Source organism: Emydura macquarii, unplaced genomic scaffold, assembly GCF_026122565.2.
Source record: "Emydura macquarii macquarii isolate MOO-44397 ecotype Brisbane River unplaced genomic scaffold, CSIRO-AGI_Emac_v2 contig_2205, whole genome shotgun sequence".
Taxonomy (NCBI): domain Eukaryota; kingdom Metazoa; phylum Chordata; order Testudines; family Chelidae; genus Emydura; species Emydura macquarii.
This window is the reverse complement of record NW_027132342.1, coordinates 26374623-26390850: the sequence shown is the minus strand read 5'-3', so window position 1 is coordinate 26390850 and position 16228 is coordinate 26374623. Positions and strand designations below refer to the sequence as shown.

Here is a 16228-nt window from a genome sequence, read left to right as displayed (position 1 = left end):
ACTGTAAGCTGTCCCAGGAAAAATACCAGTAAGAAACATAATATAGCACATTGTGCAATAAATATTTTTAAGAAAAAATGATTTTTGAACTACTTAGTTCATTATTTAGAACAGTGCTCCCATCTTTAATTGACAGGAATCTGAAATGTGTAAAACTATTCACTTTTCCATTCAAACTGTTTACACTAAAATTCAATTTTTTTCCTTAAATAAAAAATTATAAACCTGTTGCAAATAATTTTATCCTTCAAATGGCAAAGAGGCCATTCTTTATTGTCTGGTAAAGACTATAGTTCAACATGTCTTGACTAGATGCAAACAAGTCAGATTGGTAAAGATTGAATGCTGATAATAAATAAAGTGTGTGTGATGGAGGGCATCCTCCAAAAACTTGTCAAGCTACAGAAGTTTTAAAAATGTCTTTAATGCACATGATTTAGTCAGTTCCAGATTTTTATTTTCACTAGTAGGCCAACTGATGTTACTGGACTGTAACAAAATAGGAATTAAATTGACCAGCCTTTTATCCAACTTAGCTCAGAAAAAATTTAAGGGCAGACAGCAGAAGCTGAAAACAATCAAAATGGCAATAATTTGAGAATTTGTGGACACTTTGTGATCAGAAAAATGTGACTGTTTAGAAAAAAGTTATAGGCTTCAGCTGAAACTCGTTTAAGCTGGTACCTTTATCTAAGCAGCAGTAAATTTCAAAGCAAGTGTCACTGCTGAAAAAAGCCCATAAGACACCAAAGTGCAATGATAACTGCAACAGTTAAAATAAATGTTGATAAATGAACAAAAAATGAATATAAAAATAAAACAATCCCTTCATTCATCTGTTTTATTAAGATTATCCCTACTAAGAAAACCCAGCTCCCCCCAGCTCCTGATCAGAAGCATGAATTTATATAACAAGAAGTGAAAATGATTTATTCAAACCCTGGGAGAGGGAGAGAATGTGGTGGAGAGGACAGAAAAATCTGCATTACAGGACCTCAGCCTCAGGTCATAATAAATAGAAGAATGATGGCCTACCAGGCACAGAACAACCTGAACTCTAGGCTCAGTCATTACTAAAAACTTATTTAGTTAGAAAAATACAACTGAAATCCGATACAATAATAAACTGTCTTGGAAAATAGTTTAGTCAGTTTCCCACTGTATAAAACAAATAACTGGTATCTACCAACATACAACACTAGAACATATCAACCCCTTGACATCCAGAATATCATCAATCTGATTGCCAATAATGGAGGTACACTATGATCAGCTGCATTGAGGCATTAACAGAACATAAACAAATCTGTATGCTTTCTATGATTTCCCTGCCCTTTTCATGGTACCAACTGCTTCATTAAACAAGAACTTCATCTCTTTTCAAAGTAGCTGAAAGAAAATTGAATTTGATTACAAAGGTCTCATTTCAACTGAAATATTTTTGCCCTTTTAGGATTTGACCATCATGTTCCTTTCAATCAGTGAGAATGAACTATAGCAAAACACTGAAAACACAACTCAGAGAGGAAGGTTAATTTATTTTTTCTAAAATTAGGTTGTGACACCTTAGTTCAGTCAACACTCTTCTTCACCAGGCTGGATTTTCCTATTTGTTTTGGAATTCATAAACAGTATTCCAGGTTCATCTACCTACAAAAATAGGGTGGATAATTCTTGATTTTCATTAAATGCCAAATAATTTACAAGTCCTTGAAAACCAGACGAAAAAAGAAAGTCATCCTGGATCCCTCAAGACACCTTCTCAGCACTTCCCAAATGTACAGGAAAGGAGGAATTTTAGGTCTTCTTTAAATTTTTAAAGTTGCTGGGGAAGGCTTTTTGCCATCTCTTGGAGACAGAGTATGCATTTACATCACCATGACTGCCATGGCATAGAATCCTTGTTTTCCACCTTTATACAGAATGACCAATAATTTGAGAGTTGTAGTCTGCTGTCTCCATTCTTAGAATATATGGGATGATGCTGTCAATCTGAACATTTCCAATCAGTCCTGCAAAGAACAACTCTTCTGTGATGGTAGCACTCATCAGTCTGAGGGCAGGCAATCGAAGAAGAAGCCTAGATAGCCTGAAAAACAGGTTTGGTAAAACAGAATTACAGTTTAATAGGCAAAGTGAGGCTTTCTTTTGATGTTATCCAGTTATCAGTAAAAAAAACAAACATATAAAGGGCTACACTTTTGGTCTGGTTCAATAAAAGCCCAGTTCTGAGGAGGTCTAGTATTAAGCTTTTGTATGCATGGAAGACAGATCAAGTTTTAAATTAATCCAGTATTTAAATTTATAGCCAGTCACATCTTTGACAGCAGCGCAAACAAAGATCTTAATAGCCGTTTCAATATATGTGGGTTGCACAACTTGCTAAGGCCTGCAGCAGGCAAAAGAAAACAAATGGAAGACCCGTCTTCAAAGAGTCAGGTACGTACAATTTAAAAAATTTAAATAATCTGCATAAAGTTTAAATTTTAAATGTAAAATGCACTAAGTTATTTTTAAAATGATTGGAAGTAAAAATAAAGTCATATACATACAGTGACTAAGAGAGGGACGGACTAAGGTTTGTCAACACTTATTACTTAACTGATTCTCACACTTCTTAAAATGAAATACTTCTCAAATCAAGATAAATGAAGCTCTGAAGAAAAAAATCAAGCATGTGATGATTATAATTTACATACCTGTATGTATCATCTGGATATGCTTTTGTTACATAATCTTGGAACTCCATGTAAGCCTTTTCTTGAAACTTCTCAATTTGTATCACATTTTCTAGACCTGGGTGATCTGAAACACAATCTATATTGTTATACCTGTTCTGGATAAGATGCACAAAAAACAATAAAGCCCATCTGAGGCAAACATCCTATTAATTCTTTTGCAGCTATAGTAACTTCTGGTTGTCTGACAACTTTTTATATGCTGGGTTCCTCCCCATATTTCGATTCTTTTCTTAGATGACTGTTGGAGGCCCAGTGCAATTTGAGTTGCCTGACCACTGTCCTACAGGCCTACCGTAGCTTTAGTTGGTTGTTTGGCTATTCTGACCTCTGTAGCATGACATCTTTTGGTTGGCAGAGATGAATAGGACTACTGAGTAACCTTGCAGATGTCTCAGTTTCTGCACACCATGGCACATAAGACAAAATACACAACATGTATGCTTGCAGCTGCACATAGATAATGGTGATGGGAACAACAAGTTATCCTTGAACATCTGGGGGTACACTTTTTCATTGCCAAGGGGCATATTTTTACACCGCCCCTCCTATCACCAGATTTTTTTTGACGACCCCAATTATGGTGAGAATGGAATGTAGTCAATCGTAAAAATCCAATGTAGGTAATTAGCACATATGATAATGAGTAGACAGGTAATTAGGTGAAAGCTGTTTATGGAAAGGTATAAGAAGTTACCATCAACATCTGACTCCACAGGAGGTGCTGCTGGTCAGACCAGAGCCACTGACTCCCTGGCGGGGCCCCTGAAAAAAGCCGTTCCTGTATACGGCCTTCTGAGTAACTGCTTAGCTCTCCAGACTTAGTGATATATTGTAGTTAATTTTAGGCTTTGTATTCAACTAGTATATCTATAAAAAATCTTGTACATTAAACTTTATTGATCTGCAAATCAGGCGTACCGTGTCTCACTGGTATTCACACTGATCACTAAGCGTCCAGTATCAACAATGACGATCTATTTTATTTAAATTGCTCAGATGAATATATCAAACAGCTCTAGTAGTCCAAGCAAATGCAGTTCTTGCCATGTGTAAAACTATTCATATAATCTCATTCACTTCTGATCCAGTTTCTGCATTGCAACAGAATATAGCAGCATTATTTTGATGTGTTGACAGTTCATTGGAAAGTTGTGTGCTTAAACATTACATGGAGTCTACAGCAAAATGGTTTACAGCTGAGATTATTTGAAAAAGCTGAATAAAGGCTATGCAACATTTGAATTCCCTAGTCTTGGATGATGATTTGAAGCAGATAATTCTTTTCCAACAATCCAGAGTAACATTTTAAAAAACGCCTAAGTCCTATTTTCAAAAATGACATAGGCACTTAGGTTCATTGGCTTTCAAATTGGCTTTGAAAACAAGACTTAGACATTTCTGAAAATGTTATCCCTTGTCTATAATTTTTAATCCACCTTGTTTCATGGATGTTTCTTACTGTGAATAGATCATGACAGATTATGTGGATTTTATTCTTCAGAAATGGAATAATAAACAAACTGCCACACCACATCAGAAAGAGAGATAACTTACCAACAGCAATTCTTGTGCTCTGAATGTATTGCCTGCATAAACCCATGATTGGATTTGTGGGCTTAGTTACCTGCCCACAGCATGGCAGTTAGGTGGTACACACAACAGAGTTCTGCATGGGCCTAATTTTAAAGCCTGACCTGAACTCAACTAGACCACAGCCAATATGAACCTGACTGGAGCCTGAGCAAGTTGGGTTGTTTTCATACCTGACCTGAATCTGACACTTGTAATAGGGTCCCACTGGGTTTGGGTTGGGTTACTGCCATCCCAGACTCCATTTTCTTTACTTTGTTTCTTTTGAGGAACAGCCGGGGCTAGGTACCCCCCAACTCTGCTCCCCTACCTGCAAACCAACTTCCTCCAGCCCATTATCTGCTTCCCGTTTTGGTCCAGCCCCGCACATCTGAAGGGTGGCCAGTTCCCCCAAATCTGTGTCAGTGTTGATGCCTTGTCCTATGGGCTTGGTGTGCTGGAGGCTTCCCACTCCCCAAGCCTTGTGCCTGTGATTTTGTCTGCGGCTACCTCCTGCCTATGAAGTCAGTGCAGTGGCCGCTGTATGCCCTGTTCCTGTGAGCCATTGTAGCCTCACTCTGCTGTAAGCATTGTGGACTGAAAGGTGGCGGCGGCGGCCAACACAAATAGGCCACACAGCCACTGCCGCACCGACCCCCCACAGGCAGGAAGAGGTGATTAGAGACGACCTGACCCAACCCAGGGAACATCGGGTTGTTTCTATACCCAGCCTGAACCTGACACTTGTAGTCAGGTGCCATCAGGTTTGGATTGGGTTGCAAGGTGCTACCATTCCCTCAAACCCAATATTTTACAGTTCAATGGTATAAATCCTGTCCTGTCTGATGATCCCTTAATTTCTTAACTCCAGAAACGTATATAAAGCATGGTTCCAAAGTAAAGAGCAGAAGGCAAGGTCAAGTGTGACTGTGTAAAGGCAGTGCTTCTCCTTCATGACATTGCTTTCAGAACCCAACTGCAGATCAGCTAGGAATGAACTCCCTAAAATGGTAGGCTGAGGAACTCTGCTATGTCAACAATGACTGAAGCATTGCCCTGCTGCTCCTAACATGTATTCTTGATACCATGTGGAAAGAACAGCCATTTGTGAAAGTGTGAATTGAACTCTGTGTAGCAGCCGTACAGATTTTAGATAAGGGCATACTGTAATACACTGCCACTGGAGCTGCTATCCCCCACTAGGTCAGTTAGTCTTGAGGCATTGAAGGCACAGAACCATCAGCTAGTTCAGAACTTGACTGGATGAACATTCCTTTCCAGTTAGAAAAGACTTCCAGGGATATTTCTGACAACACAGGAGACAGGAGAAAGCAACTGGAAACAGACAGGAAGCTAGGTCAAGCCTTTGACATTTGAGCAAACTTTTAAAACCTGTTCCACTTGACAGCGTTCCACTTCCTAGTGAAATGTTTTCTAAACTCCCACGACTCTTCAGATAAGACAAAACATCTTGTCCTAAAACCTAGCAGTCATGCCGTCAAGTAAAGGGCTTTGAGGCGTGTTTGCATCACCTTGTTGCTGTGTTGGAGCAAGATATATCAACACAGGGAGGGTGAATGGATAATTTTTGGATAGAGAAGCAAGCGTCCCACAAGGAATAAACTACCCCCTTGTAAGATTAGGCTCTTATGAGCCAATTGTGCCCACAGGAAGACTTTGATGAATCAGATTAGTTGCAATACCATCAAGCAACAGGTGAATACAGGGGCAATACTTTGTATTAGTTGTGGCTGCTGCACTGCTCATGAAACTAAGGTACTTCTTGTGTTTCTTATCTGAATGTAGAAGCAAGCATATTAAAGATCAAGGATACAAATCAGCTCTGACATTTGAGAGCAAGGATTATGCTCCCCCACTTTTTTTTTTTTTTTTTTTAACTTTTCTTAGGTATCTGTTCAATATAAGGAGGCTCAGAATAGGGGTATGCCTTTACTTTTGGGACTTCTTTCTGGTACCTTTCTTCCAGGGTGACTTCCATTTCCAACATGTCCTTTTCTCCCACTAGTTTTTCATGAGAGATCTCAAAAATAAATCAGAAGGTAGGTAAAGTTTTGTCATGCTATGAACTGCAAGGAGTACTCCTTTAAATGCCATTATCTTTAGGACTCAACTGCCTGAAGAAATGTCCTCTTATGTCTGAAAATATTGGAACAAAGAATCCTAAAAGTCTGGGGTAGAAGAGGAAGAAGGATGAGGACTTGGGTACCCCAAAGCTCATTAAAGGCCCTGGCACATCCTCAACTAGCTGCCTACATGTAGCACCACCAGTAAATGGAACTACTGAGGCAGAAAAGGACACCTTTTCTTTCTACTGAAGACAAAAGGGCTTCGCAGATTGTCTCTGTGTTTGCTGGTACTACACTTCTGAGCCTGAAATCTCTCTTCGACATGACAACCATAGCCAAAGATCTGGCTGTAGCATCCATGATATCATGGGAAGTCTCCAGATAATTTTTGGACAGCTCCTAGCTTTTCTGGTGTAAGTCTAGAAATTCCTTGGTTTGGGGAACATACTGGGTCCAAGTAACAGCTTTGGACCAGAACAAAACATCTTATCTTAGCTTATAACTCTAGCAATTTGGTCTCTCTGTGCCCACATTTTGATGACACTGTCCCAGATCTAGGTTTGTCATTTACAGCAGAATTCACAACTGGCCCATAAAATACTGGAAAAATAACTGACACTTATGCTGGGAACCTGGTATAAGGAATCTGGCTTCCTTGAGACAGAAGCAGCAAAGGAAGAGTGATTCCAGACCTCTTTAACCAGCTCATTGACAAGGAGAACTGTTTTTTACTCTTTGTTCTCCAAGATTTTTAAAAAATGTATGTGGCTTGCTAAACAAAACTGCCAGTGGAATACCAATATCATAGCCATTCTACCCACCAAATTCTGAAAGGCCTTGGCATAACTTACAGAAGAGGACTTCTTAAGACTGCGTCACCAGTTCCTGCTCCTCAGAGAGAATGCATCTGATTTCAAATCAGGCACTACTACTGCTCTTGAAAATTTAAAGTAGAGGAGTCCCAGGGACTTCTGCAGAGGCCTTCACTTTCTTTGCAGGAGAAAGCTTCCTTTAGGGGAAGAAGACAATGTTGGTCTTCCATCATCTCATCACAGAGGCCACTTAAGAAGGAAGAGAACCACAGGACCAAAAGCCCCAAATCAAGTTATCTTTGAGGTGGAGCTGCAGCAGACTGGGAAGTGCCTGATTTTCTCAGTTCCAGGAAATCTACAGCACAATCTTGGAAAAGGCAGGAACCATGGATCCAATGATGGCTCCTCCATATAATAACCTGGGGCAGATTCATTGTGGGATCCTTACCATAGCACCGCTTTCTCTCAGAGTACAACTTTTTAGAATGACCAGTGCCACAAGATGTGCCTTCTTTGGCTCCATCTGAAGAATTCATGTCTAGCTGGGGGAATGTGCTTCATCAGCCTGGGATTTTATGGTAGACATTAGCACGAAGGAAGGCTTAAGTGTCTACATTACTTGTGCCTGTGAATAATAATTTTTACAGAGGGGCACACTCCACCAATTTTGGTAAGTCGTCACGGGCTGCACATTTCTGTGCGGCTGGGAGCAGGGATCAGGCGGGAGGAGTCCCACTGGTTTGTGCTGGGAGCGGCAGGGCGGAGCTGAGAGCGGCTACTGGGCAGGAGGTGAGCAGCTGCAGCATGCCTCCCAGCTGCGTGCCAGGACCTGGCAGGAGCCCACAACCCCCCTAGGAACAGCCGATTGCCAGGAGTCATGGTGGGCTGGACTGAAATGTTAAACTTGCTGGATATGGCCCGTGCCTTTGCCCACCCCTGGTGTAGATAATGTCATGAAGAATGTAGAGGCATAGTGTGATGACTAGTGTGTATGGTGGGGGGAGGAGGGGAGAAACTTCCTTCTTATTACTTCCTGTTCCTTGTTCCCGTTTGTTTGTGGTTCCTGCTCCAGGGGTGCCATTTAGGGGGGAGGATTCCCCCCACGAGTTTTGTACAGGAAGTCTGATTGCTGTGCACATCCTAGCCCCAGGAGGCAACCTGAGTGTGTAATGTGAGTTCTGCAGAGGAGAGGGGCTACTCCCAACTTGTTCCCCTGGGGCAGGGAGTGAGGCCTGGTCTACGCTAGGGTGTTTTATTGAAAAAAGTCAGCTTTTTTCAACAAAACAGTGCTGGTGCACACACTGCAATCACCCCCTGCTGACAAAAATGCCCTGGTTTTTTTTTTTTTGACAAAATAAAACCACCTTGATGAGAGGTGTAGGGCTTTTGTCAGCATAGTTAGGGCAATGCATTGTCAAAGTAGACACTATGTACCCTTACATCAGTGGTGGGGTTGTCACACTCGTCAATTAAATTGACAAGAAAACCAGGGTGGCTGGTTCCTGGTCCCGGCTGAGGGTGGGGGCGAGAAGCCCGAGCTGCTACAAGCCGGGGTGCTGGTTTCAGCTCAGGCTGGAAGGGGCAGCCATGTCAATTTCACGGCTCAGCGGGGAGCAGGTGGAGAAGCTCCCTGTCTTCTCTGAGACTAGCAGCCCTGGCTTCCTGTCTTGCTCCTAGCTGGGACTGGAAACCCAGCCGCCCCGGCTTGCAGCAGCCTGGGCTTCTTGACCTGGTCCCACCTTGGAGAAGGGTCAGAAGCCAGGGCTGCTGGTCTCCACTCTCAGCTGGGAGCTGGGGCCAGAAGGCTGGGAGCTTCTCCACTAGCTCCCCACTGGGGCAGCCTTGTCAATTACACGGTTGAGCCATGAAATTGACTTGACTGCCCATTCCAGCTAAGAGTGGGGAACTGAGAAGCCCCGTGCCCCCAGCAGGGAGAGGGGAGAAGTCCTCGCTTGGCTGCCCCCGACTGGGACTGGGGAGGGGAGAGGTCCCCACCATCTGCCCCTGGCTCCCGGCTGGGATTGAGGACTATGGGGGCAGCCTACAGGGAGCCCGGGAGCCTGTGGGATCCCAGCAGGGATCTCAGAGACGGTGCTCTCAGCTCCCCACGCTGCCCCTTAGGTCGGTGGAAGAGCTCCTGGTGAGAACACACTCCACCGACCCAAGGAGAGCAGTGTGGAAATTAGCTACCCCTATAATTATAGCTGTGGCTGTAAGCTGACATAACATATGTCAACTTATTTTTTTAGTGTAGAGAAGGTCTTGGTATTTTTGTTTACAAACAGAGGCAGGCTGATTAAGATAAGAAAGGGTGGTTAGATTAAGGATCTGGAAGTCCTTAGATGAGCCTGTACACAGGAATCCCTGGGGGAATAAGGGATGGGGGATTAAGGGTGTTGAAGAGTGAACACAAGGGACTCAGAAGAAGCCCTCTGAGCCAAGATTACATTTAGAAAAGAGGGAGATGTGAGATATCTAGAAGTGGAGACGCTGACGGCAATAGAAGTTTTACCTGATTAAAGACTGGAAGATTTGACTAGCCAACTTCTTTTCAAGAGCAACAGCTGCCCAGAGCTCCTGTGCCTATTTATTTTCCTTTCCTGCCTGCAGTGGCCCTGATATACTTCAGAAGACTCAATTTTTTTCTCAACTTTAAAATATGGAATTTTCTTGGTGTTCGGTTTTAAATAGTCTCCTGTGATAACTGCAACTCAGTCACTGTAGTATTGTGTTTAAGAGTCTTCTGGAAAGTAACTAGCCTTTGAACAGAAGTGAAGGCAGTGTTGCCAACTCTCATGATGTCATGAGTCTCATGATAATTATATCTTCCTTAAAGCCCTAGCTCCTGGAGTCAGGTGGATATGTGATGATTTCAGCCTTCATTCTTATGGCTGTGGAGAAAGCTTCAAAATGTGACCCCAGTGTGCTCTAATGGCTCAAAACGCAGAAGGCAAATAAAAAGAACACCAAATCTATTATTTTTTACATAATCTCATGATTTAAAGCCAATCGTATGATTTTTGGTGAGCCTGACTCATGAGTTTTGAACATTTGAGATTGGCAATACTGTGAAAGTAACTTGAAAGTGTCAGTTTAATGCCTGCTTAAAGTCAGTTTCTAGTCTATTATTTGTAGTATTGTAACACCCCCAATAGCCCCAGGCAGGTGCAGTATAAACTCACAGGACCTTGCCATAGTAGAACGCTTCCAAAAGTTATATTATCTATTCCAAGCTTGGTGAACTGCAAAAAGCAAGTTGCCTAAATGATAGAAAGTAATCTAGATTTTTCTACCATTGTTTCAATTGTATTAAAGAATTGGTAACAAAAAAAGTAGCCTCTGGAATCACAGTTAAAGTTGCCCCCCAACCTCTAATCTGAAACGGCATCTCTGTTCTGTTCCCCGAACTCAGTGTTCCAGTTCCTGTTCCTGTGCATATATAGTGTTGGGTGTGATAGGCTGAAGACAATGGAAAAACCTAAACAGGAAAATAGAATGTTTTCCAGTCTGAGTGATCAATGGTTAAGTATAACAAATTCCTGGTGTTTAAATAATCTATAGTGAAGTGTTATATAACACAGATATAACCACTGTAATTCTACTGTTGTCTTTATTGTCTATATTCATAGATACAGCACACATAGTAAAAGCTACACAGCAGCTGCCTTGTATTCCTAAAGACTTACAAGTATGCAAATATAGGATACAGATTATGATGCTATTAGCATAGATGCTAAAATGATACTACTACTAACAGAGTGGTATCCAAGGGGAATTAATGACTTTTTAAAATTCACTTCTGTTGGATATCATCTTCAGAAAAGGCAGAGCAATGAGGAGGACATACTTGTTGTTGATTTTAGAACTTTTATGAGAAAAATAAAAACACTGCAGACTTGCTCAATAAATATCACAGAGTGAAAAACTATTCTAAACACAGAAAAATATTTGGCAGATCATGTCTCCCTATAACAATTTTTGTTTTTTTCTTTTTGATTATAAATCTTTGGATCTGTAAATGATGGATGAAAATCCTGGGGTCAAGAGATGGCATCTTGGAGTAAATCAAATTACACACAAAAAACTACAATAATAGAACATTAAGGTTGCAAAGTCAAGTGCTCAAAAGTCAGGAAAAGCCAGAATTAAGGTTAACTTGGACCCCTTGCAAGTATGCTATATGATACTGTCTTTAATTACATCATCATCACACTTTTCACAGGACCTCTGCTTCAAACAGTGAACATGACAGACCATGCTCAATGAATGAGCAGCTATTCAATATTTTATTTCATCCTCATTGTTCAATGTGTGCTGCTTCCTCTTCCCCCTTTATATACTGCACACTGTTCAAACCCTGGCTCTGAATACAGAATTATTTATTTCTTCATGAGGCTTTCTATGTTGCTAATCACTACATTATCTGAGTATTTCACAAACACTAAATTAATTTAATTTCACAACCTTCCTGAGAGATGAGGGAATAGTGTTCTCCCTCCATTTTTCACCTGGGGAACTGAGGAGCAGAGGGATTAAGGTCAGAAGTATCCATTAATTTTGAATGCCCAATCTGACATATCTAGGACCTGATTTTTCAAAGCATTATATAGCAGCTTATACATTCAAAGAACACCTTCCATTGACTTCTGTGGCAGCAGAGATTGATCAATACTTCTGCAAATCAGGCCCTATAGTCTCATTTTGGGCATCCAGAAAATAAGGAAGACACAACTAGTAACAAACTGTGAAAAGTTTGGTTTAAGTGACCTGTTTACCATCACACTGGAACTCTGGCAGAGGCAAGGATAGAATCCCTGTCCAATTCTCTAAGACAGCATTCAATTTCCTTATCCATCCTTTCTTTTCCTGATATTCCCTGCCTCATTCACTATATCCCTTCCAACTTCTGCAACAAATGAGGCAGGAGTCTTACAGACGACAGCCTCCTTTTCTACCCAACACTAAATCATTGCCAGAGAAGGTCCACCTTGTGCACTGAATGGGGCATGGGTCCTGTGGAAAAATAATATGTGATCCTATAATAAAGGTTAAGGTTTTGTCACCGTTATTTTTAGTAAAAGTCACAGACAGGTCACAGGCTTCCGTGAATTTTGGTGTATTGCCCGTGACCTGTCTCTGACTTTCACTAAAAATAACAGGGCAGCAGCCGGGAGTTACTGGGGCTTGGGGGCGGGACCACAGCGGCTGGGAACTGGAGAGGAGGGATGGGGACAGGCAGAGCAGCTGAGAGGCCTGCTGCCCGCTCCAGGGTCCCCCCTGCAGTGGCTTGGGGCTGCGAAGTCCCCCCGCCGTGGCTGGGAACTGCGGCTGGGAGCACCCAGGGCAGTTGAGAGCTCCGGGACTCTCTGGCATCAGTTGCCATGGGCAGCGGTGGGACCCTGGAGGTCTGAGCCACAGCGGGCAGCAGAGACCCCAGGGCTCTGATGTCCCCCTGCTGCCCGGGGCATGGAGCTGCAGGGCCCACCACCTGCATTGGCTTGGGGCTCCACCCGTGGTGGCTGGGAGCTGCGGCTGGGAGCACCTATGGCAGCTGAGAGACCCACCGGCTCTGAGGCCCTCCCACTGCCCACAGCTCAGAGCCGCTGGGTCTCTGCCGCTGCTGGCAGCTTAAAGTTGGGGGGTCCCAGCGCCATGGCCTGGAGCTGTGGAGTGTCTGCTGCCCACGCTGCCGGGGATCCACGCTGCTTGCTCTGGCAGACAGCAGCAGGGCCCCTGTAGCCGCGATGGCTCGAAGCTGGGGATCCCCACCATGGCTGAGAGCTGCTGTCTCCCTTTCTCCCTCTCTTCCCCCAAAATCCGGTACCCTTGCCGTCTTTGGTGGCTGAGAGCTCCGGTCCTCAGAGCCCCCAGAAGCTGAAAATGATAATTTCATGGAGGTCTCTGGAAGTCACAGAATCCATGGTCTCCATGACAAAAACCTTATCCTTACCTATAATTAAAGATTGTATCATAATGCATATGCACAAAGCAGCTGAATCAAGGTTGCACAGGCATTTTCTAACTTCTGAATGCTGGACTTTGCAACCTTAGCATTCTTTTAATACATGCCACTTTCTCATCCCCTGCCCCCCACTCTTCATCTGATCTCTGCATCCCCCAATCCTGTCTCAGTCTCCCCTTCCCCTCCCCCCCTCCAAAGGCTTTTTGTCACAGTCTCCTAGTGCTGCCTGCCCGCCCCCTCCTCTACTTATCTAATGTCATCCCCCAACTACCTAACTGGCTCCTAAGTCTTCCCTCTTCCCAATCTCTCCCCGCTCCAACTGATTCTCAGGAGCAGAATTAGAGAACATGACCGTAAAAACCACTGGTAGTCAGTCTACCTTAGCACATCTACCATTGCTAGCAACTGTTGAGCTGCACTGCTGTTACAGCAACTGTGGGAGAATTGCCTAAAATTCTCAGTGTAGACGGAACCTTTGGTAGACTGAGAGGGATGACTTTTATATTTGAAATTAGCATCTAATTAAAATAAAAACAGGTTCACAGATTTGTTGCAGCTATACAACCAAAATGTCAGTAATGCATGAATTTACATACAAAATCACTCTCCCCTCACACCTTAACTGAAAGCTTGGATTTTAGAAAAGGCAAATTTTACATATACCGTAAATACTCAGATCTCAATTGTCACAGAAAAGAACAAAATTTTAAGTTAAAAATAATTACATACCAGGACTGAAGAGGACGATTGCTTTCAGATAAGCATACTCATACCCATCTAGGCAAAGCTTAACCATACTGTTACAGAACTCTTGCAGTTTGAAGATATGTTCCATCACTAGCTTTCCTCTATCTGTAGACAGCTTATCTAGATTAGTACAAAAAATTGCAAAATGGGTATTTTGGATAAATGGACTCCTGATTTTTAATGATTAATACAGCTGATAATATAAGCCATCTATGAATCAATATTCTTCTTCTGAAGGAAAAAACTACACACCAATTAATATATATTTTTTTATACTTCATGATTAGTCTGATAATCCTGCTAAAGAGTATAATGATCAGAGGTCAACTAGAACCTGAAATATTAATCACTAGAAGGGGGAAGATGACTTACCATAAATGGGATTCCCCAAAAGCATTACGTCCCTGCAGATGTACTCCATAAGAGTGACGTGCCATGCTCACTCATCACAGAAGCGTTAGCTGTATCAAATCTATTAAAGTGCACTCCTTCCATATTAGGATCTGAATGTTCTAGAATCAGAGTCTATAAAAGGATCCATCCCATGCCTGTCTTAGCTGTATTCCTAAACTATCATTTTAAAATATATGACTGCATTGGGAAAGGCTTTTTGGATAGTAGCATGATTATTTTCCTTTCCTTAGAAGTGAGATGAATCAATTTTTAGGAAACCAAACCAAGCTGCTAGGTGAAGACTTACAAAACATTCAAGATCTGGATAAAGAATCTGGCCCCATTTAGGGGTATGAGATCTGTCACTATTACGAGACATATAGGGAATTCTCTGGAGTGGTCTATGAGGCTATGTCTACACTGATGGCGGCAAAGTCACCGCCGTCAGATCGACTTATCTGGATCGACTGAGCGGTCAGTGAAGAGCCGCTCAGTTGATCCAGAAGTCAACGTACTAAAACCACCTCAAGTGGTGTAGCGCTGCATCGATGGGAATGCGGTTCCTGTCAGCGCAGTGCAGTGAAGACGGCACGCAGAAGAGAAGCACAGAAGTCGACAGGAGTTACGCAAGTTCTTTGCGTACTTTGCGTAACTCCTGTCAACTTGCACCAAATCGCCGAGGTAAGTGTAGACCAAGCCTGAGTTTAATACCACAAGAGCCTGGCCCATGCTAGAACAATTAAAGTAACTTGAGCCTCAACTTAACGATTATAACTGTAAAACATAAAAGCAAATCTATTTATTTTTTAGACATACAGAAAAATCGAATGTGCGAATGTGCCCCAAAATGAAAATTAGCTGGATATTTCCACTAAAAGTATCAGCAGTTAAAAAATTATTACAGAATCATAGAATAAAATCATAGAAATGTAAGACTGGAAGGGACCTCAACAGGTCTTCTAGTCCAATCCCCTGCCCTGAGGCAGGACTAGGTTTTGTCTAGACCAGTGGTTCTCAACCATTCCAGATTTTCAGGAGTCTGAAGCCTGACTGACCCTGCCACCTGGGGCTCAAGCCCGAGCCCTGCTGCCTGGGGCTGAAACATGCAACTTAGCTTTGCAGGGCCCCCTGTGGTGTGGGGACCCAGGCAATTGCCTTGATTGCCAACCCCTAACACTGGCCCTGCACATGCAACCCCCATAAACCTGTCCTTCGACACCGCCCTACCCTGGGGTTCACAACCCCCCAGGTTGAGAAACACTACTCTAGTTGAGCTGGCATACCCCCTGGAAGACCTCTATGTATGTATCCCTGGTTGAGAACCACTGGGCTAGACAATCCCTAACAGGTGTTTGTCTAACCCAGTGGTCTTCAACCTGTGGCCCAGCCCAATCAGCACACAACTGTGGCCCATGTGACATCTTCAAGGCCATACAGGTAGTATTGGATGCGGCCTATATAACACATTGTGAGCGGCATATGTGGCCCAAAATGGTAAATAGGTTGAGAACCACTGGTCTAACCCGGTCTTAAAACATCCAATGAGGGAGATTTCACAAACCTTCCTAGATAATTTGTTCAGTGCTTAATGACCCTTACACTTAGGAAGTTTTCCTAATATCTAACCTACATCTCCCTTGCTGCAGTTTCTTGTCCTGTCCTCAGTGGATAAGGAGAACAATTTATCACCTTCCTCTTTATGCCGACCTTTTAGGTACTCAAAAACAATTATCTCCCCCCTCAGTCTTCTGATCTCCAGAGTAAACAAACCCACTTTTTAAAAAAACTTTCCTCACAGATCATGTTTTCTACACCTTTAATCATTTTTGGTGCTCTTCTCTGGATTTTCTCCATTGACATTTATATTGTCCGGCTGTAGTGTAACTACCCTGAATGAAGGAAGGCGGTTCACATCTA

The 16228-nt window shown here is 42.7% G+C and overlaps 1 protein-coding gene across 8 annotated transcripts in view; it reads right to left on the bottom strand.

The window, feature by feature from the left end:
- Positions 1-1518: 1518 nt before the first annotated feature.
- NR2C1 (nuclear receptor subfamily 2 group C member 1) overlaps positions 1519-16228 on the bottom strand; it is a 104580-nt gene continuing 89870 nt past the window's right edge. For 7 of the 8 annotated variants that reach the window (XM_067559796.1, XM_067559794.1, XM_067559797.1 and 4 more), the window contains 3 exons: positions 13901-14038; positions 2700-2805; positions 1519-2089 (listed from right to left, as the gene is read on the bottom strand). In XM_067559796.1, the coding sequence (XP_067415897.1) occupies positions 1915-2089; positions 2700-2805; positions 13901-14038 (419 nt within the window). In that variant the 3' untranslated portion in view covers positions 1519-1914. Of the gene's footprint in view, positions 2090-2699; positions 2806-2826; positions 3833-13900; positions 14039-16228 lie in introns of those variants that run through there. The other variant, XM_067559799.1, reaches the window with a different exon arrangement.